Raw genomic sequence first — 22,128 nt, 5'->3', positions numbered from 1 at the left:
AGGGTGGGGCTGGCAGATTTCAATCAGACTATTTTGAAACCCAGTTTCTGATATTATTTATGGAACAAAGGACAGAAAGAACTCTGGTAAAATCTTAATTATAACGATCACTGTAGAATATAATAATATGATTTAAACTTGCTATTGCCTGTATTTCAGAAATTATTACATTCCATCATTATAATTTGAATAGTTGATGCTAAGTACAGTAAGGTTTTTTGTTTTTTTTTTTACATTTGTGGAAATGATAGATACCTTTCAGTTTTTATACTCTACAAAGTAATCATTTGGGGCATGAAAGCATAGTGTCATAATGTTCTTTGCATAAAATCCTACTGTTCCCTGGCAGTTGCTACTAAGAGAACAAATGTTTGACTTATTTCAATTCCTTTGAAGAATTACATTTCTTTTATTCAGCTTGTTTAACAGTAGGAGAATTTTTATCAAAAGTAAATTTTTAACATGAAAAGTAGTGCATTTTTCTTTGTTCATGTTGACTCTCTCAACCTCTTATTTCAGTTTTTTTTTTTCAGATAGGGAAAAATTTTCTAAAATACATAGTTTTTTTATCCTTTGTTTATAATTCACAGTTCCATGATATACTTTAAGAGCATCTCATATTTCTAGATTACTTGTTGGTTTAATTGCTGTGATTGGCCCTCCAATATATTTCTGAATGTTTCATAATGTCTTTACTCAGCATCTGGTAGTATTTCTCTAATAAATATTCTTTGCTTTTGATTCAATATTTGTTTGCCTCCTATGAAGTAGCCTTCTGGAGTTTGTACTTCTTTCATCTCTGTCTTGTCCCATATCACCCTGTTCCCATTTCTTCAAACCAAACCTATGCATATTCTCATTTCATGGTGACAGTGTCTCTGTGAACAACCTGGCCATGTGTGTGTAACAGGACACGCAGGGCAGTGCATAGTATGTGAACTGTGCAGGGAGAAAGAGGAGATGGGCCACAAGCCAGCCAAAGCCTAGAAGGATGGGAGTGGGGTGGAGGGTGGGAGGGACAGGGAGCAGGGGTGAGATGCAGAAATAACACATGCGTTAGGCATCATACTGAGCACTTTCTTATTAATTCATTAATTTTATCACCAAGACTATTCACTGGAGCTTGGAGCCTGCACAAAGAATCACAGCTCATGGCAGTCTCTCCCTTTCCCTCTCCCTCTCTCTCTCTTCCTTTCCCTTTCTCTCTCCCTCTCTCTCTCCCTCTCTCTTTCTCTGTCTTTCTCTCTGTCTTTCTCTCTCTCTCTCTCCCTCCCCCCTCTCTTTATCTCTCCATCAGAGTACCTGTAGCACTACTGCACCACTTAAGAAGCTTCCCCCTGCAGATGGGGAGAAAGGGCTTGAACCTGGTGGAACTCACCTGCCACAGCACTACTCCACTGTCTATGGAGCCACTGCCCATGTCCCTGAACACTTTCCATAGGGATCTAATACAACTCTCAAAGTAAGATGTTATTCCATGGCTGAGGAAATAGCTCAACTGGTTGAGTAATGCACTTGCCTGCCTAAGATTACTGGTTCAGTCTTCAGCACTGCATGTACCAGAGTGGTGCTCTGGTTGGTCCTTCTTTTTCTCCCTATCTCATGTGAATCTCTCTCTTACCTCTTATATGTAATTAACAAACTCAAACTTTAAGTGTATTTTATAAAAACAGAGATTGTCACTGTGAGTCTCTCTCTTACCTCTTATATGTAATTAATAAACTCAAACTTTAAGTGTATTTTATAAAAACAGAGATAGTCACCATCTGCCTCTCCATGTGGCTAGCACAGCATTCTTTTATACATAATTTGGTCATTTATTTATTTCAATTAACAATTTTATTTGCAAAAATGTCTCCTCTCTCTGTGTAGCTAAACTTTAAGTTACTTATACTCAAGGACTGTCTGGAATTTGTTTTTCAAAATTAATTAATTAATTAATTAATTGCCACTTATGGAAGACTTTTTCCCTCTTTTTTTTTTTTTCTTTTTGATGGAGGCAGAAAGAAATTGAGGGTGAGAGAGGAGGGGGATAGAAAGGTAGAGACTGGGCACCAGGTGGTAGTGCAGAGGGTTAAGCACACATGGCATGAAATGCAAGGACCGGTTCCCAGTTTGGCTCCCCTCCTGCAGGGGAGTCACTTCATAAGCGGTGAAGTAGGTCTGCAGATGTCTATCTTTCTCTCTCCCTCTGTCTTTTCCATCTCTCTCTATTTCTCTCTGTCCTAACTAACAACAACAAGGGCAACAAAAGATCAACAAAATCGGGGAAAATGGCCTCCAGGAGCAGTGGATTTGTAGTCTAGGCACTGAGCCCAGAGATAACCCTGGAGACACATATATATATATATAGGAGAGTCTGACAGAGAGACACCTGTAGCGCTGTTTCAGGTGAAGTTTCCCTCCTGCAGCTAGGGTCTGGGGGGGCTTCACGCACAGTGATGTGTGCACCACTGTCCAGTCCCCTTGCCCTTGTTGTGTTTGCCCTTGTCTATCAGCAAAGAAATAGTCATCTATGTCTAGCACTCTTATACAAACTGGACTGGTCAGGATGCAGAATGGGTCTCCAGAAACAAAGGGGAGGGGCTCTGACTTTGCTCACTGCAAAGTACTATTCCCAGTAGAATGTCCTGAGGTTGAAAGTCAATTATTATTCTCAGAGAGTAGGAAACTGGAGTTTGGAGAAGTTACATGAAACTCAAGCCCCATCTCTTGACACTTGCATTGCTTCTGACGTCTGGAGCCAAGGAAGTCAGTGATGACAACAGATTATAAGACTCAGCAGCTTCTAGCAATGATTTCATATCCTGTTGTTCAACTTTCTGGAGCTTCTGGCTAGAGAGTCACATTGTTGCTGTGCTGGGAACCACTGCTGTAACTGGAGCTGTCGTGCAAAGGATGAGGAAGGCTACACTGGAGGGGATGCTCTGGTTACTATTCCTCTCTGTCTCAGGTAAAGTGAGGGACGAGAAATAGGGGAGAGAAGGGAAGGGGAGAAAGCAGGTCTAGATCTGGGTTACTGCCATGAGAGAGGAGACCTCCTTTTTCTTTTGAAGTTCTAGGTATGAGGCCACCCAAGAAAGAACAAGCCAGTGGTTCTGCCAGGCTGAAATTCTCTATCATAGTTAGCAAAATCAGGAGACACTTAGGACCTGAGTTATGGAAACAGGGAGCCTGTGCATTTTTATATCAAAGGTATGCAAAAAAAAAAGTTTGGGTGGGGAAAAATGACTCAGTCAATTGAAACTTGACTTAAATTCTGTTTTATTTAGAGTCAGGTGATGGGGCCAGGTGGTGGTGTACCTGGTTAAGTGTATGTATTACCATGCACAAGGACCCAGGTTCAAGCCCCCAGTCCCCACCTGCAGGGTGAAAGCTTTGCGAGTAGTAAAGCAGGGTTGAAGGTGTCTCTGTCTCTCTCCCTCTCTATCTCCCCCATCCCTCTCCATTTCTGGAAGTCTCTATTCAATAAATATAATAAATGTTTTTAAATGTTTTTTAAAAAGTCAGGGGATAGCTTACTCTGTAGGTATCTTATCTTACAAGATATGTCTCACCATGTCTGAGATTCTGGGTTTGAGGTTGGCACCACCAACTGAGTACCACATAGGAGCATCATAGAGGGAGTACTGTAGGAGCTCCATGGACTGTGGAGTGGCGGTGTCATATCTCTCTGCCCCTTCTACTCCCTCTTCCCCCCTTCTGTCTTTAAGATAAATAATGAATAAGTTGACCTGTGGAGGCCTTCCAGCCGTGATATTGCATATGCATGAGACCTAGGTTCTTTCCCTGGTTTTATATTAAAAAATGATTTTGAGTTTAAAGGATTTTAACCTTATATTCCATCTTTATGCTTTTAATATTGACTGTTGACTAAGCCCCAAAGACGTGTCCACTCAACACATATTTCCCAGGGGACTGCAATAGCATGTGCTATTGACCAGGATGCAGAAGTCAAAAGAAGTTGGGTGTTCACTTTAGTGGAGGCTGAGCTCTCAGGTCTCTGTCTCTCTGTCATTTGCTTTACTTAGACTCAGCAGCACTGCCCCACCTCCAGGAACTGACTTCCCTTACTGCGCAGTTTACCTCTTACTCCAAGATGGACTTCATTCTCAATTGAGTTTTTTTTTTTTTTTAAACCCCTATTGACCTGCTAAAGTCAGTAAGAAAGAAAACTTTTCTAAATAGCTGTATTAGTTTCTGGGAGGATTCTGACTGGTTGGGCCCTAGTTATGTGCCGATTTCTATACCAATCAGTGTGACCAGGGAGATTAATGACTAAGCCTGAGTCCTATGTTCATCCTTGAGAATGCGGGAAACCCCATCTGCAAAGTGAACTGGATAGATCTCTTGAGAAAGACTAACTCTGCTACCCGAGGAAGGGGCAGCAAGAGTATCACACAGTCAAAATCAGTGCCCATGATGTACTAAAGATGGCTTCCTTTCTGTCTTTCCAGTAGCCTGTTGAATTGATCTCAATTCTCTTGACTTAGAGGAAGTGCCTTTCGTTGGTTGGACAAGTCCTTCTTTGTTGATATCCTCACAATCCCTCTTCTTCTTGTGTATTTATCCTTTTCTATAATCTTTTTCCTCCCATCATGCTCGATCATTCATGATTTTAGCAGCCACCCCTTATTCTATCTTCAACCAGACAATTTCTCCATCTCAAATACAATCATTCATGAAAGTAGACTTGTGGAGTAATATGCTGCCTAGCTCTGGTAGTTAAAATAACAAGTTATTCACAGTGAAAAGATCTGGGGTTGCCTCACAAGGAAAGTTGCACCTTAAGGTCTTAACAACCTCATCAAAGGAGAAAAAGGTGTCTGAACAATAAGGAGGTGGCTCTTGTCTTCTTTTTTCTTTCCCCAAAGAGAAAAAATCTTATTTATTATAGAGCCTATCTTTGACTCCCTGTTTATAGGATTCCAAGCTGCAGCTGCAGCCGCAGCTGCATCAGAAGAGAAGCATACCCTAATGGAAGGGCAGACCCTCACTGTGATACGTCATGTTTCCATCTGGAAGTACGCCAATAGCCGGAAAGCTTGGCAGAGGCTGTTGGATGGAGGGAAGCCTCTGACACTGGCAGTGACAGAGAGACCATCAGGGACAATCACTCGAGTCCAGGTGGGGAGGTACTTCCTAGAGGATGAGCCCAGTGAGGCTGTACTGCGAGTTCAAATGACTAATCTTCAAGTGGAAGACTCAGGACTATATCGGTGTGTGATCCTCCATGCTTCCAAGGAGCCTGACATTCTTTCCCTCCCTATCCGCCTGGTGGTAACTAGGGGTGAGTGACCTGGGATGGGGAGTTGGTGGGGGGAGGGCACATAAAGTGGGGAGAACCAGGTCAGGTGGGTAGGGGCAGCTGCACCAGCAGCTCAGCACTTCTGATAGTCTTGTCATTTACTAAGAAACTCTTGAGCTCTAATTTAAGGTTTTCACCTTTTTTTTTTAAACAAAGGCTTCATTATTTTTTTAGTTAAATTTATTTATTATTGGGTAAAGACAGGGAGAAATGGAGAAGGAAAAGGGGAGATAGACAAGTAGAGAGACAGACACCTGCACTTCACCACTTCACCACTTGTGAAGTTTTCCCCCTGCAGGTGGGGATCCAGGGCTTGAGCCTGGGTCCTTACACACTGTAGTGTGTGCTCTTAACAAGGTGCATCACCACTTGACTCCCTCATTTGAAGTCTTCAAGAAGTATTTGGTCCAGGGCTGGGTGGTGGCACACCTGGTTGAATGCATATGTTACAGTGCCCAAGGACCCAGGTTCGAGCCCCCAGTCCCCACCTGCAGAGGGAAAGCTTTGCAAGAGGTAAAACAGTGCTGCAGGTATCTCTCTGTCTCTCTCCCTCTCTATCACCCCCTTCCCTCTCAATTTCTGGCAGTCTCTATACAATAAATAAATAAATAAAGATAATAATAAAAAAGAAGTATTTGGTCCAACAGTAAGATAGGGTTCTCTGTATGGAATGCACTCTGGGTAGCAGAGACAAGCGTGGGCATGCTGTTGTGGAAGTGGGGTCAAGTGATAGATGAGTCACAAATTTGGGATGATTTAGTTTTAGTCTTCAGGTCCCATCATAGAAGTCATTCCCCTCAATGAAACCTCCATGAGCCATTTCCCCCTCCCAAGGAAGTGTCTGAAGTTGTTCCCATGTGTTTCAAGGTAGAGTTTCTTAGTTCTGTGGACATCAGTTGCCTACAAGGTTTTTAAAAAATTATTTATTTATTTATTTATTCCCTTTTGTTGCCCTTGTTTTTTTTATTGTTGTAGTTATTATTGTTTTTGTTATTGATGTCATTGTTGTTGGATAAGACAGAGACAAATGGAGAGAGATGGGGAAGACAGAGGGAGGAGAGAAAGATAGACACCTGCAAACCTGCTTCACCGCCTGTGAAGCAACTCCCCTGCAGGTGGGGAGCCGGGGGCTCTAAAGAGACCCTTATGTCAGTCCTTGCGCTTTGCGCCATCTGCGCTTATTACAAGCAGACTGATTCAATAGATCCAAGATGGGACCTAGACAGCATTCCTAAGCTGTTCTCAGATGCTGCAGATGCTGTCTGCCCATGACTCTCATTTAGGAAATCAAAGCTCCAGGTCTCCCTTTGTGTCCCCACTTATAGACAACACTGTCACACTGGATGGTAGCACTTACTTTGCTTATCTATCTCCCCGTTTAACTCCAAACACCCTGAGGGAAGGGTCTGTACTTGCCTGGCTCTGTATCCCCAGCAACTAGAGTAGTGTGCATAGTATGGAGTGGGGGGTTCAGTCTATGTTGATTGGATAAGTTAAGGAATACAGGGACAGGAGTCATATTACAATGGTTATGCAAAGAGACCCTCATGGAGGCTGGGCTGTGGTGTGTGCTCAGTTAAGCCCACATATTAGCAAGCACAAGGATCCTGGTTTGAGCCCCTCCTCTCCACTGCAGGGAAGACACTTCAAGAACAGTGAAACAAATCTATAGGTGTCTATCTTTTTCTCTCCCTTTCTATGTACCCTTCCCTCTCAATTTCTCTCTGTCCTGTCAAATAAAAATAAAATAGAGGGTCCTGGGCAGTAGTGTGCCTGGTTAAGCAGACATATTATTAGCAAGCATAAGGACATGGCTTCAAACCCCCCATCCCCCACCTGCAAGGAGGACATTTTACAAGCAGTGAAGCAGGCCTGCAGGTATCTAGCTTTCTCTGTCCCTCTCTACCTACCTTTCCACTCAATTTCTCTCTGTCCTGACAAAAATTAAAAAAAAAAAAAAAGGAAAAAATGGCTGCCAGGAGTTGTGGATTCTTAGTGATGACACTGAGCCCCAGTGATAACCCTGGAGGCACAAACAAGAAAACAAAGTATACTCTCAAAAAAAACCAAAAAAACAAAAAGCAAAGAGACTCTCTTGGCAGAAGCTTAAAGTCTCAGGTTCAGTCCCCCATACCACTGTAAGTCAGAGCTGAGCGGTGCTCTGGTAAAAAAACAGTGTGTATGTGTATGTGTGTACATGAGACAATATGCTTTCTTGTAGACCCTTCAGGCCCTCTTGTCTCAGACAAGACTTCTACTCAGGACGTGCCTCAAGTTTCCACGCATCCCCCTACCACCATCCTGACTTGGCACAAATTCCCTACCAGCCCTAGGACTATGACCCTGACCCAACTACTACCCAAGACAACTACTAGCATCTCTACTCTTGGTGGCACTGGTATCACAACTGGAAGAGAACTCACCAGGTATGGTTTCCACATCTTGGGGTTTCTGACTTGACACCAAACCCTTTGATTCCTAGTCCATGTTCTGAAGGGAATGTGGAAAGTGAGAGGTGGGAGAGCATGGAGGGCAGGAGCAGACTTGAGTCCTCAGCCTGATGGACCTTCCCAGGGAAGGAAGGAAGTGCTAGAGTGAGGAGAGTAAAGGGATTCTTTTTTTTTTTTCTTTCTGTTTTATTTTATTATTATTATTTTTAATTTCTTTATTGGGGGATTAATGTTTTCATTCGACAGTAAATACAATAGTTTGTATAGGCATAACATTTCTCTGTTTTCCACATAACAATATAACCCTCTCTAGGTCCGAGTAAGGAGATTTTTATTGAGGCTTCCAGGATCACCCATACATGGTCAAGATTTCCATGCACGTTAGGGAGTAACATGGGAGAAATGACATCCTCACCGAATTCCAGTGAACTAAGCCAACCCCAGAGTTCTAGGAGGATAGTGGAAAAGTTATTCTGAGTTTGTGAACCTGGCTTCTCACATTATCAAGTTGGCTGACTGCTTAGCTTTCTGAGTCAGGAACCCTCCCTGGCCTCAGTTTCTTTGTCATTATTATAGTAGAGAGATGAAAACCAGGTCTAGAAGCCAGTCTAACCCAAGCAGCTGCTTTAAGCAGCTACTACATGTTAGGATTACCTGGACTGTGCTTTGCTTTTTTGTTTGTTTGTTTTTGGTTTGTTTCTTTTGTTTCTAATACCAATGCATGGGCTGCTTTGCAGACCAACAGAATTAGAATTTCTGGGAGTGGAGTGGGGAGCTGAGGGTAAGGGTGAGGCCAATATTTTTCGTAAGATCTTTAGGAAATTTCTTAAGGGGGAGACAAAGTTAAGAACCACTAATTTTGCATGAACACTCCCTTTATGGTTTATTGTTAAATGCTGTTTTATTTTACAATGTGTTCAACATTAACTATTGAGTGAGCAGAGAAAGAATCTTAACGATTTCCACTAATTTAACATGTTTCTTTTCTTCATTTTCACTTACGCTGACAATTCTAATTGCAAATACATTCACCATTTTCCTAGTCTTTGGTGAGTCACTTTTTCTTGTTTGTTTTGTTTTTTATCAGAGCACTGCTCACCTATGGCTTATGGTGGTTTTGGGGATTGAACCAAGTTCCTCAGAGCTCCAGGCATAAGAGTCTGTTTGCATCACCATCATGTTATCTCTTCTGCCCTGTTTTTGTTTGTTTTTTTTTACACCAAAGCATTGTTCGGCTTTAGCTGGTGGTGGTGGTGGCTGTGGTGGGGGTGGAGGTAAGGGGGTTGAGCCTGGGACTTTGGAGCCTCAGGCTTGAAAGTTTCTTTGCATAACCATTATGCTATCCCCCTACCCCCTCATTCTTCATAATCATAACAAATGCATACTTTTTGATCAGTGGAGAAATCATGATTTAAATAATAATTAACTCGCTTTTAGATATAGAGATAGCTTTTATTTTCATAGTATAAGACCTAATATTAACATATTCTTGCTGTCATTGTCTTCCTCTAAATCACTTATTGAAATCAAATCTCATAAGAGAATTTGAACATGAACACCACCCTGTATATGTATTGCAAACTCTTCGTGGATTCATTATTTTAAAAATATTCCTTGAGATAGAGAGGTCACTAGACAATAGAGTCTATGCCTTGCATTGTGAGACCCTGGGTTCAGTCCTTGGCACTGCAGGGGGAAAAAAAAAGAAAGACAAAAACAAATAGATGATCATGAACGGTGGAGTGGTGCTCTGGTTTCTCCCTTACACACACACACACACACAAAAATCAAAGAAATTCTTGCTAAAGGAATGTGGGTTGGTACCTGCATTAATTTGCCCATTGTTGTGGACAGTGAATTCTGTGCTGGTGAAGGCAGGGCTTGCTTTTTCCTTGTTGTTTCTCTGGCATCAGTCAGGCAAATAGCAGGTGATTATTAACTCTCTGTGGACTCAACAACTGAGTGACCTAGACAGTCTATATTTTCCTTTCTTCATCACTTTATTTTCCAACCTGTAAGTTGAGAGTGTACAATCTTTACCCAAATTCCCATCAGAAGCTGAACTTCTTTTCCTGCTAACTAATATGAACTATTCTATCAGTGGGTGACCAGTTGTGAAAACAGAAGGCTTTGATTTGTTTGAGAAAGAGGCAGTCCTCTTAGAGCGAATTGTCCAAGAGATGGAGGAGCTGAAAGTCAGTCCAGAGCTGGCTGGTGAGGCACCTAAGAAGAATTTAGTCACTATGACTTAGGGTGGGTCCCCTAGAAGCAGCCTTTGGGAAAACTGTATTTTAAAAAATATTTTATTTGATAGAAACAGAGAGAAATCAAGAGGGAAGGAGGAGATAGAGATGGAGATGGAAAGGGAGAAGGAGATGGAAAGGGAGAGGGAGAGGGAGAGGGAGAGGGAGAGGGAGAGGGAGAGGGAGAGGGAGAGGGAGAGGGAGAGGGAGAGGGAGAGGGAGAGGGAGAGGGAGAGGGAGAGGGAGAGGGAGAGACATCCTTGCAGTACTGCTTCCCTGCTCATGAAGCTTCCCCCTGTAGGTGGGGACTGGGAGCCTCAACTAGAGTTCTTATGCATTGTAACATGTGCACCCTACCAGATGTGCCATCCCACCTGCCCCCCCCCACACACACATACACACACCATGGGAAATTTATTAAGTAAATTTTTTAGGAAAGGATCTTAGGCAAAACCATCAGATTAAGAAAGTGGAACTAGGAGAGAAGGAAACCTAGCAAAGTTGTCATAACCAAGTCCAGTTCCCAGGGAAATTTTGACTCAATCCTCAAGAAGTTCCGGTGATCCGTGAGAACATCAAGACTTGTCCGTATCAGGACTGGGACAAGAGTATTTATTTTTTTAATTTTATTTTTATTAAAAATCACTTTATCAGGGGCCGGATGGTGGTGAACCTGGTTGAGTGCATATGTTACAGTGCAGAAGGACCTAGGTTTGAGCCCCCAGTCCCTACCTTCAGAGGGAAAGCTTCACAAGTGGTCTCTCCCTCTCTACCTTCCCCTACCCTCTCAATTTCTGACTATCTCTATCCAATGAATAAAGTCAATAATTTTTTTAAATTTATTTATTCACGAGAAAGAACCAGACATCACTTTGGTACATGTGCTGCCGGAGATTGAACTTAGGACCTCATGGTTGAGAATCCGATGCTCTATCCACTGAGCCACCTCCTGGACCACACACAAGACAATAAATTTTTTTTAAAAAATAACTTTATTAGGGAAATAACGGTTTACAGGACAGTTGTTGATACATGAGCAAAACCACTCATGTCCTTGTAGCACGGCACTCCCACCCCCACCAAAGTCTTTCTCTACTCCTCCCTCCCTTTTCCCCACTCAATCCTTTACTTTGCTTCAATACATCATACCCAGTCTAGGTTTCACTTTGTTTGTGTCCTCCTCTTCCTCATTCTTTTGTCTTAGCTTCCACCTATGAGTAAGATCAAATGGTATTCATCCTTCTCCTTCTGGCTTATCTCATTTAATGATTCCTTCCAATTCTATCCAAGATGAGGCATAGGAGAAGATACCCTCATACTGTAATGGCTGCATACCGTTTCAGTGTGTATCATTTCAGTGTATCTTTACCAAAACTTTCTTAGCCACTCGTCAGTCATTTGGCATTTGGGATACTTCCAAATATGAGCTATTATAAATTTTGCTGCTATAAAGAGAGGTGTATATAGATCTCATTGGATAGGTGTTTCTGTGTTCTTTGGCTAGATCGCTAGCAGAAAGGTTGCCAAATCATAGGGCAGGACCATTTTTAGTGTTCTGAGGACTCTCTAGCCTGTCTTCCATTGGGGTTGGACCAATTCACATTCTCCCCACATCCTCACCAGCACTGGTTCCTGTCCTTTCATCTTCTTTCTTTTCTTAAAAAAATTTTTTTCAAAGATATTTATTATTGGATAGAGACAGAGAAAAATGGAGAAGAGAAGGGGAGATAGAAAGGGAGACACCTGCAGCCTGGCTTCACCCCTTCTGAAGCTTTCCCCCTGCAGGTGGGGTCCAGGGGCTTGAACCCAGGTCCTTATGCACTATAATGTGAGCACTTAACCAGGTGCGCCACCATCTGGTCCCCATTCCTGTCCTTTCTAATGTATGACATTCTCATAGATAGTATGAGAAATGGCATCTCTTTGTTTTTGCATTTCTCTGATCACTAGTGACTTTGAGCATTTTTTTTTCCGTGTGTCTGTTGGCCACTGGAACAGGAATATTCCCAGTCCACCTTTAGAGACAACTGGGGCACATGAATTCCCAGCCATAGTGGAGTTAAGGGTGTCTGTGGGGAAGGGTCTTGGAGAACGTATGTATCAAATACCCCAAAAGATAATGTATAATTTACTTAGGAAAAAAGCACACTGTTCTTGAGACTCTTTTTTTTTTTTTTAATAATTTATTTCTTTATTGGGGAATTAATGCTTTACATTCAACAGTAAATACAATAGTTTGAACATGCATAACATTCCCCAGATTCCCATTTAACAATACAACCCCCACTATTTCATTCATCATTTTTCATGGACCTGTATTCTCCCCACCCACCCACCCACCCACCCCAGAGTCTTTTACTTTGGTGTAATACTCCAATTCTATTTCAGGTTCGACTTGTGTTTTCTTTTCTAATCTTGTTTTTCAACTTCGGCCTGAGAGTGAGATCATCCCATATTCATCCTTCTGTTTCTGACTTATTTCACTCAACATGATTTTTTCAAGGTCCATCCAAGATCGGCTGAAAACAGTGAAGTCACCATTTTTTACAGCTGAGTAGTATTCCATTGTGTATATAGACCACAACTTGCTCAGCCACTCATCTGTTGTTGGACACCTGGGTTGCTTCCAGGTTTTGGCTATTACAAATTGTGCCGCCAAGAACATATGTATACACAGATCTTTTTGGATGGATGTGTTGGGTTCCTTAGGATATATCCCCAGGAGGGGAATTGCAGGGTCATAGGGTAGGTCCATTTCTAGCCTTCTGTGAGTTCTCCAGACTGTTCTCCACAGAGGTTGGACCAACTGACATTCCCACCAGCAGTGCAGGAGGGTTCCTTTGACCCCACACCCTCTCCAGCATTTGCTGCTGTTACCTTTTCTGATGTATGACATTCTCACAGGAGTGAAGTGATATCTCATTGTTGTCTTGATTTGCATTTCTCTGACAATCAGAGACTTGGAGCATTTTTTCATGTGTTTCTAGGCCTTTTGGATCTCTTCTGTGGTGAATATTCTGTCCAATTCCTCCCCCCATTTTTGGATGGGGTTATTTGTTGTCTTGTTGTTAAGTCTGGTAAGCTCTTTATATATATTGGTTATTAAACTCTTATCTGATGTATGGCATGTAAAGATCTTCTCCCATTCTGTGAGGGGTCTCTTGGTTTGGGTAGTGGTTTCTTTTGCTGTGAAGAAGCTTTTTAATTTGATGTAGTCCCATAGGTTTATACTTGCCTTAGTCTTCCTTGTAATTGGATTCGTTTCATTGAAAATGTCTTTAAAATTTATGCGGAAAAAAGTTCTGCCAATATTTTCCTCTAAGTATCTGATAGTTTCTGGTCTAACATCTAAGTCCTTGATCCACTTGGAATTTACTTTTGTATTTGGTGAAATACAGTGATTCAGTTTCATTCTCCTGCATGTTTCAACCCATTGTTTCCAACACCATTTGTTGAAGAGACTCTGCTTTCCCCATGTAATAGTCTGGGCCCCTTTGTCAAAGATTAGATGTCCATACATGTGGGGCCTAATTTCTGGGCTCTCAATTCTATTCCACTGGTCAGTGTGTCTATTCATGTTCCAGTACCAAGCAGTTTTGATGACAATGGCCCTATAATACAGTTTGAGATCTGGGAGTGTGATGCCTCCGGTTCTGTTCTTTTTTCTCAAGATTGTTTTGGCAATTCTAGGTCTTTTCTGGTTCCAGATAAACATTTGTAGCATTTTTTCTATTCTCCTAAAAAATGTGGTTGGGATCTTGATGGGGATAGCATTAAATTTGTAGATGGCTCTGGGTAATATATTCATTTTGATGTTAATTCTTCCAACCCATGAACATGGAATATCTTTCCACTTCTTTGTGTCTTTTTCAATTTCTTTGAGTAGTGACTCATAATTTTCAGTAAACAAGTCTTTCACTTCTTTGGTTAGGTTTACTCCTAGATATTTTATTGTTTTTGTTGCTATAGAAAAAGGAACTGATTTCTAGATTTCAATTTCTTTTTTTTTTTTTAAATTTTTTATTTAAGAAAGGATTAGTGAACAAAAGCATAAGGTAGGAGGGGTACAACTCCACACAATTCCCAACACCCAATCCCCATAACCCACCCCCTCCCATGGTAGCTTTCCCATTCTCTATCCCTCTGGGAGCATGGACCCAGGGTCATTGAGGGTTGCAGAAGGTAGAAGGTCTGGCTTCTGTAATTGCTTCCCCGCTGAACAAGGGCGTTGACTGGTCGGTCCATACCCCCAGTCTGCCTCTCTCTTTCCCTAGTAGGGTGTGACTCTGGGGAAGCTGAGCTCCAGGACACATTGGTGGGGTCTTCAATCCAGGGAAGCCTAGCCAGCATCCTGGTGGCATCTGGAACCTGGTGATTGAAAAGAGAGTTAACATATGAAGCCAAACAATTTGTTGAGCAATCATGGATCCCAAGCTTGGAATAGTGGAGAGGAAGTGTTAGGGAGGTACTCACTGCAAACTCTAGTGTAGTCCTGCTTTCAGGTATATATTTTATAGTTTATGGATACGTGTGCACATAAGCTCTCTCTCACAGAAACTGGTGTATATCTAGGTTATGGGACTTTGTTAGAAAGTGAACTACCTGAGATGAAATTAGAGTGTACTATTAAAGGAAAGGTCTCACCCGAGTAATGAAGCTGAAGGGTTGTCATTCCACACGTGAAGTCTCTGGATACATTCTGAGGTAAAGCATGTTGAGGTAGCAATCGTTGCTTTGGTTAGGTTGTAATCGGCAGATGCAATGTTATTTGGTTTGGATTGGGAGATGCATACGGGAAAGTGGGCCCTATCCAAGGGTTCCAGGACTGGGGGAAGTAGGGGCTCTATAGTGAAGATGTGAGGTTCCTGCTGTCTTAGGGTTCAAAAAGACAATCAATAGTTAATATTATCATCACATTATTTGTTAATTGGGTTAACTTTGAAAAGTCCCTTTGTTATGGTTTGCTGGACAGTACCCAGTATCTTGTATATAACTGTGCTATAGATTTCAATTTCTTCTAACTTAGTGTTTGCATAGAGGAATGCCACTGACTTTTGAATGTTAATTTTATAGCCTGACACCTTACTGTATTGCCTGATGATTTTCAAAAGCTTCTTGCTGGATTCCTTAGGTTTTTCCATGTATACTATCATGTCATCTGCAAATAAGGAGAGTTTGACTTCTTCTCTTCCAATCTGTATGCCTTTAATTCCTTGCTCCTGCCTGATTGCTATGGCAAGAACTTCCAACACTATGTTGAATAGTAATGGTGATAGTGGGCAGCCCTGTCTAGTACCTGATCTGAGGGGAAATGCTTCCAGTTTTTCACCATTGAGTATGATGTTGGCTGTAGGTTTGCTATATATAGACTCCACTAGCTTCAGGAATTTTCCATCTATTCCCATTTTTTGTAGTGTTTTGATCATAAAGGGATGTTGTATTTTGTCAAAGGCTTTCTCTGCATCTATTGATATGACCATGTGGTTTTTGGTCTTGCTTTTGTTGATGTGGTGGATCACATTGATTGATTTACGTATATTAAACCAACCTTGCATGCCTGGGATAAACCCCACGTGGTCATGATGAACAATCTTTTTGATATACTGCTGTATCCGGTTGGCTAGAATTTTGTTCAATATTTTCGCATCTATGTTCATCAGAGATATTGGTCTGTAGTTTTCTTTTTTGGTTGTGTCCCTGTCTGCTTTTGGTATCAGGGTGATGTTGGCTTCATAGAAGCTGGCAGGGAGTATTCCAGTGTCTTCAATCTTCTGGAAGACTTTTAAAAGTAGAGGTTTTAGTTCTTCTTTGAAAGTTTTGTAGAATTCATTTGTAAAACCCTCTGGTCCAGGACTTTTATTTTTGGGAAGATTATTGATAACTGTTTCAATTTCATTAGCTCTGATGAGTCTGTTCATGTTATCCACTTCCTCTTTACTTAGTTTTGGAAGTTGGTAGGTATCTAGGAAATCATTAGTTTCTTCCAGGTTCTCTAGCTTGGTGGCATATAGTTGTTCATAGAAGCCTCGCATGATATGTGAATTTCTGCAGTGTCTGTTGTGATATCTCCTCTTTCATTTACTATCCGATTTATTTGGGTCTTCTCCCTTTTTTGTTTTGTGAGTCTGGCTAAAGTTTTGTCGATTTTGTTTACTCTTTCGAAGAACCAACATTTACTTTCGTTGATCTTTTGTATGGTTTTCCTATTCTCAATGTTATTTATTTCTGCCCTAACTTTAGTGATTTCTGTCCTTCTGGTTGCTTTAGGATTCCTTTGTTGTTTTTCTTCTAGGTCTTTAAGATGTGCAATCAGGCTGTTTATTTGTGCCTTTTCTTGTTTCCTAATGTGTGCTTGTATAGCTCTGAACTTCCCTCTTAGGACTGCTTTAGCTGTGTCCCAAATATTTTGATAGCTTGTGTCTTCATTTTCATTGAACTCTTGAAACATTTTGATTTCTTCCTTGATTTCCTCTTTGACCCAGAAGTTGTTAAGAAGTGTACTGTTGAGCTACCACATTTTGGGACTGTTACTAATCTTTTGTTGATTATTAAGTGTTAGTTTAATTCCACTGTGGTCTGAGAAGATGCTTGGGATGATTTCAGTGCTCTTGAATTGGCTGATGCTGTCTTTGTGGCCTAACATATGGTCTATCCTTGAGAATGATCCATGTGGATTTGAGTAAAATGTGTGTTCCAGTTTCTTGGGATGAATGACTCTGAAAATGTCCAATAGTTCTAGTTTATCTATCTCTTCATTTAGCTCCCTTATGTCTTTACTGATTTTCTTCCTGGATGATCTGTCAAGTTGAGATAGTGGGGTGTTGAAGTCCCCTACTATGATTGTGTTACTGTTAATATATTGCTGTAGCTCCTTCAGTAGAAGTTTGATGTATTTAGATGGCTTCTCATTGGGTGCATAGATATTAATAATTGTTAAGTCCTCTTGATTGACTGATCCTCTGAGCATTAAGTAGTGTCCATTCCTATCTTTTTTAATCTTATCTATTTTAAAGTCTATCATGTCAGATATGAGAATAGCTGTTCCTGCCCTTTTTTGTGGGCCATTGGCTTGTATGATAGTTTTCCATCCTTTCACTTTAAGTCTGTGTTTGTCTAGTTGAGTTAGGTGAGTTTCCTGTAGACAACATATTGTTGGGTTGTGTTTTCTGATCCATCTTCCTACTCTGTGTCTTTTAATAGGTGAATTCAGGCCATTGACATTTATTGATATCAAAGATTGAAGATATTTTAACGCCCTTCTTGAAGAGTTTTAGAGTGTTTTGATATATGTCCTATTTGTGATGGTCTGACTGTTTATAGAAGACCTTTCAGAACTTCTTTCAGGGCAGGCTTGGTGATGGTTGCTTCCTTCAACTGTTGCTTGTCTGAGAAGGTTTTGATGCTTCCATCTAGTCTGAATGACAGTCTAGCAGGATATAGTATTCTTGGCTGAAAGCCTTTCTCATTGAGCACTCGATAGATATCTTGCCATTCTCTTCTGGCCTGTAGTGTTTGTATGGTGAAGTCTGCTGCTAATCTTATGGGTTTTCCTTTGTAGGTGACTCTTTGTTTTTCTCTTGCAGCCTTGAGGATCCTTTCTTTATCCTTATTCCTTTCCAATCTAAGTATGACATGTCTTGGTGTCTTTAGGTCTGGGTTAATTCTGTTTGGGACCCTCTGGGCTTCTTGAATCTTTATGTCTTTGGTGTTGTCTAGACTAGAGAAATTTTCAGCTATTATGGCCTGGAGAATGCTCTCTTCCTCCCCTTCTCTTTCTTCCTCTGGTAAGCCAATAATGCGTATATTGTTTCTTTTGAAGTCATCCCATAGGACTCTGTTGTTGTTTTCAGCATCTCTTAATCTCTTTTTGAGATCTCTTACTTCTTTTTTAGTTGTCTCTAATTCATCCTCAATCTTGCTAATTCTGTTTTCAGCCTCATAGATTCTATTCTCTCTGCCCTTTACTGCTTTCTGGAGTTCATCTATTTTGTTGCCCTGTTCTGATACTGTTTTTGCTTGTTCAGCTAGTTGCCTTCTTAGCTCAGCGATTTCAGCTTTCAGCTCTCTAATAACCATGAGATAATTAGAATTTTCTTCCATTTTCTCATTTGTTGTTCCTGCATTTCTGATTACAATTTTTTCAAATTCTTTACTCACTCCTATTATTATTTCCTTAGCTAATGTTTGGATGTTGAACTCGTTGTTTTGTGCTTCACCCTCTGGAGGACTTTTAGCTGGACTCTTGTCCTGGTTCGAGTCTCCAATATTTTTTCTTGTTGTTTTAACCATTTTATATATGTTAACAGTTTTTTCAATCCCTGAGTTGGAGCTCAGTGGTGTAAAAGCCTCTTTTTTTTTCTTCCCTGTAGGCTATGGGAGCCTGAGGGCTTTTAAACTGTCAATAGGCTTCTTAGCTTAATCACTGACTCCTGACCAAGAGATAAAGCAGGGTGTGGCAGAGATAATCTAGTGGTTATGCAAAGAGACTTTCACAGCCCCTCAGCTATGCCACCGAGGTATAGGTCTTCTCCTGAGTTTCCCGGTTAGATCTCTGTCCCCTGGTGTCCCTCCCTGTTGCTGCTCCAGATTCTGAGGGTAGTAGCAATGGAGACTCAAAGTTGCACTTAGTGAGTCTCTGGGGAGTCCTTTCCTCCCTTCAGCTGTCCCCTTGTTGTGGAGCAGACTGGAGGTGGTGTCTCCACTGATAAACTGTTGAACTGTTAGCAGCCACTTAATCTCTCCTTAGGCCCTTCTCTCCTCTCTGTCACCAGCCATGCGTGTTTGTACTCATGGGTGATTTACTGGGTTCCTGTGGTCATTCTAGTCCTGTCTTGTTTCGGCCCGGGTGGTCTCCTTTGGTATTCCTAGTTGATCCAGGAGAGGAGAGGAGAGGAGAGGAGAGGAGAGGAGAGGAGAGCAGAGGAGAGGAGAGAAAGCGATCTGCTCTGTTCTTGAGACTCTTATTTAGCTTATTTCATTAGTGCAATTCAGATACAGAAAGATACCTTTTTTTTTTTTTCACAGTTGCACAGGTTGTGGGTACTGGTATAAAAATCACAGATTAGGCTGATAATATTTGTAATAGAGATTTGGTTTGGATTTCCCAATACCAGAAACATTGGTTTCTGTATGTGAATAATTTGGGATCTTAAAAATATCTGGGAAGAGCAGGTATAGATTGAGTATACTCTGGATTCTGCTAAACAGGTGTTCACCATTCAACAGATTGTGTTTAACAGGAGCTCTCTACCTAGGGGGATAAATAAAGCAGGGTGCTGGCAGCAGAACCCCAGGAAAAGTGAAGTTAGTAGCACCCAAAACTTTTCTCAGCAGGGATCTAATCAGGGCACAGACCCAAGTGGCAAAAATATTACTAGAAAGGGCCAGAGAGGTGTTGGCTTCCTGACCCTACTCCACCCCCCACCCCTAGGACAGGACTGGTGAGGATCTCAGCACCAATAGGTCTTCGCTGCATTCTAGTGCCTTGCTGTCATAGGCATCTCTACTTGTTTGTACATTTGGATTTAAGTCTTGGCTGTGCAAATACGTCCATTCTTAAATTATGGCTTGGCTTTATTTCATATCTGTGCTTTATTCTATTTCCTGCTGATTTTTGTAAGTTTAACATTATTTTTCTTTTTTTCTCCTCTTCTTCCTCTCCTCCTCTTCCACCTTCTTCTTCAACTGCCAACAGGGTTCATTGCTAGGGTTCATTGCTGGCACTGCAAATCCACCACAGTGGCCCCTCTTCGCAGTGTGTAGAGGTGGAAATGAAAGACAAAGAGGGAAAGTTATTGTCTCAGGAAGGAGAAGCTGAGAATAAAAACCAGGTCTCCTGGCTCTGTAGTAAAATGTCTATTCACCACAAAGAGGAGCTTGTCTCTTGCCCTTTCACCCCAGCCAGTCTGGACATGGACCCTGTGAGTCACTGATTTTTAGGTACTGGGACAAACTGAAATGCACAGGGCTAGTCAGGACAAGAAAGGTGATAGGGAGCCCTAAGCAGAGAGGATCTGGGGTGCAAAGGACAGTGATGGAATCAAGTGCATCACTGGCAGTACTGACAGTCCCTCTCTTCTCTCCCCTAGGACCTCTGTGATCAGCATTGCCTTCGCTGTGGTGTGTGGACTCCTGAGTAAGAGCCTGGTCTTCACCATTCTGCTAGTTATCACACAGAGGTCATTTGGATCCTAGGCCTAAGGGTCCATGAGGATGACCTCTGAGAATAACTTCCATCCACAGCCACGTGACAGCTATGCAGAAGAGGAATACTTGAAGGAAGGATGCTGGGCACTGACATGAGCTGACTTTCTAATTTAGGGTATCTAATGACTAGGAATCCCATCAGCCTGGCCCTCTCATTTCGCTAATGAGCTTGAGCCAGAGTGTTTTGCCCCTTCAGGAAAGAGGCAGCTGTGGCTTTGGATTTCCTTTCCCATAGTGGTTCTGCATTTGTGTTAAATACAGAGTCCATGCTTTCTGCTGTCTCCATCTAGTGGGGCTGGTGAGCTGCAGAGGACTCAACTGCTAACACTACCCTGACACTTGTCCTGGACCAAAACATTGTGATGGGCTGGATGAGGGTTCCCCCTACAGAAGCACCTGGCTCTCCCAGATTCTTTAGAATCAGACATTGACATTTCTCCCTTTATCTTTGACCCTTGCAACACTCTCAGAAAAGGGTGATGAAGACCATAAATGAGACGACAAGATGGCATACTGATACATTTACATCTTAGAAGAGAAGTGAAGAATATGGTATCCCAGGACATTACCTTGGACCAATTCTGTCTTCAAGGATGGAGAAGATTGTTTATCTGTTGTGTACATTTTCAGGAGTTCTTTTTGTCAGAGTCCTCAGAATTCCACATAAATGATAGCTGGGAAGATCTTCCTGTTAAAAGACTTCAGGTTTTGCATGCCTGAGGCTTCTGTTTTGAGCCCTGTCATCACACTTAGTGGAGGAGTGCTCTGACATCTCTCTCTTTGAAATTATATCTAGTATAAAAGAAATGAAAAAATAATTTGAGTAGAGACGTATCTGACTGGAACTTGTGGGCAGGAATAAAAAATGAAAAAGTTTCTCTACTGATGACTAAACACCTCAGAACCATCTAGAGCTGAGGAAACCTGAGCTGACCTTATACTTGAACAACTCTTTCCTCAAGGGGCGGGTGTGGTGGGGTCTCACCTTAGGCTCTGGAGGCCAAATTAGTATATGGTCCTTTTCCTCCTGCCTTCCTTCTTGCCCTCCTCCTCTTCCTCCTCCTCCTCCTTCTCCTTCTCTTACTCTAGTACTGTTTAACTCCTAAGCTCACTGAAAAAATAGACACCCAGGAAAACACTAATAGCTCTAAATCAGGATTTCTAACTTCCTCCTTCTTTGGATTCCGAAGGAGGAGGGACTTCACTGATGGTAAAAGAGTGATGAGTCCATCCATTTCAGTTCAGTAATGGCCAGAGCTAAATTTCCCCTAAACACCTTGAAGCACACACCTTGCCACACACAGTCCATCACTTTCTGAGGTTATATTTCTACATTCAGTGCAACATTTCCTTTCCTTCTGTGAGAAAGCTGTGGCCCAGCGCTTCCCTTCCAGAGCTTACCACACAAGGTCTTCCTCATCAACCACTCTGTCTGAACACTCCCAGGGTAGAGGGATGGCACTGCCCCCAGGAACATGGTAGATGAGACTTGAGAAACAAGTACAGTAAAGGAAAACATGAGGCAAATCTTGGACTAAGTATGGTGCATTGCACCAAAGCAAAATACCCTGGATAAGGTGGGAAAGGAGTGGGAGGGAGTCCTGGTATATGGTGGAGGGAAAGAATCTACATTGAGGGGAGTGAGTGTTTTGCAGACACCTATCATGGAGAGATCAGAAGTTGTACTAATGTGATGACAACTGTGCTATAAACTATTTAACCCCAATAAAGTATATACAAAAGAGAAAATTGAGCCAGACTTTCAGTCAAATGAGAATGCACAATATTATTCCAAGCAGGGGGGAAGCTGGAGGGGCTGTGGAATACAGTGGTTAGTGACAGGAATGTCCCATTGACCAGAGGAAGTGAGCAGAGAGGTGGAACATCAGATGGGTGAATCTAAGTTGGCTCTGGTATAGGG

The 22,128-nt window shown here is 41.9% G+C and overlaps 1 protein-coding gene across 1 annotated transcript; it reads left to right on the top strand.

Annotated features, from left to right (window-relative positions):
- The first annotated feature begins 2,823 nt into the window (after positions 1–2,823).
- TREM1 (triggering receptor expressed on myeloid cells 1) lies at positions 2,824–21,956 on the top strand. The gene is made up of 4 exons (XM_060189782.1): positions 2,824–2,953; positions 4,925–5,290; positions 7,530–7,734; positions 20,090–21,956. The coding sequence occupies exons 1-4, from the start codon at positions 2,899–2,901 to the stop codon at positions 20,193–20,195; spliced, it is 732 nt and encodes a 243-aa protein (XP_060045765.1). The 5' UTR covers positions 2,824–2,898; the 3' UTR covers positions 20,196–21,956.
- Positions 21,957–22,128: the final 172 nt, after the last annotated feature.

This window comes from Erinaceus europaeus, chromosome 4, assembly GCF_950295315.1.
Source record: "Erinaceus europaeus chromosome 4, mEriEur2.1, whole genome shotgun sequence".
In the NCBI taxonomy this organism is placed as follows: domain Eukaryota; kingdom Metazoa; phylum Chordata; class Mammalia; order Eulipotyphla; family Erinaceidae; genus Erinaceus; species Erinaceus europaeus.
Note: the sequence above shows the minus strand (reverse complement) of the source record. Positions and strands in the feature narration are given on the sequence as shown.

What these genes read in the sequence shown, in the direction of transcription:
- TREM1 (XM_060189782.1), top strand. Translation starts at nt 2,899, where the DNA reads ATGAGGAAGGCTACACTGGAGGGGATGCTCTGGTTACTATTCCTCTCT. An exon ending in ACTATTCCTCTCTGTCTCAG is followed by an intron (nt 2,954 to 4,924) that starts GTAAAGTGAGGG and finishes CCCTGTTTATAG; the next exon opens with GATTCCAAGCTGCAGCTGCA. An exon ending in ACTGGAAGAGAACTCACCAG is followed by an intron (nt 7,735 to 20,089) that starts GTATGGTTTCCA and finishes TCTCTCCCCTAG; the next exon opens with GACCTCTGTGATCAGCATTG.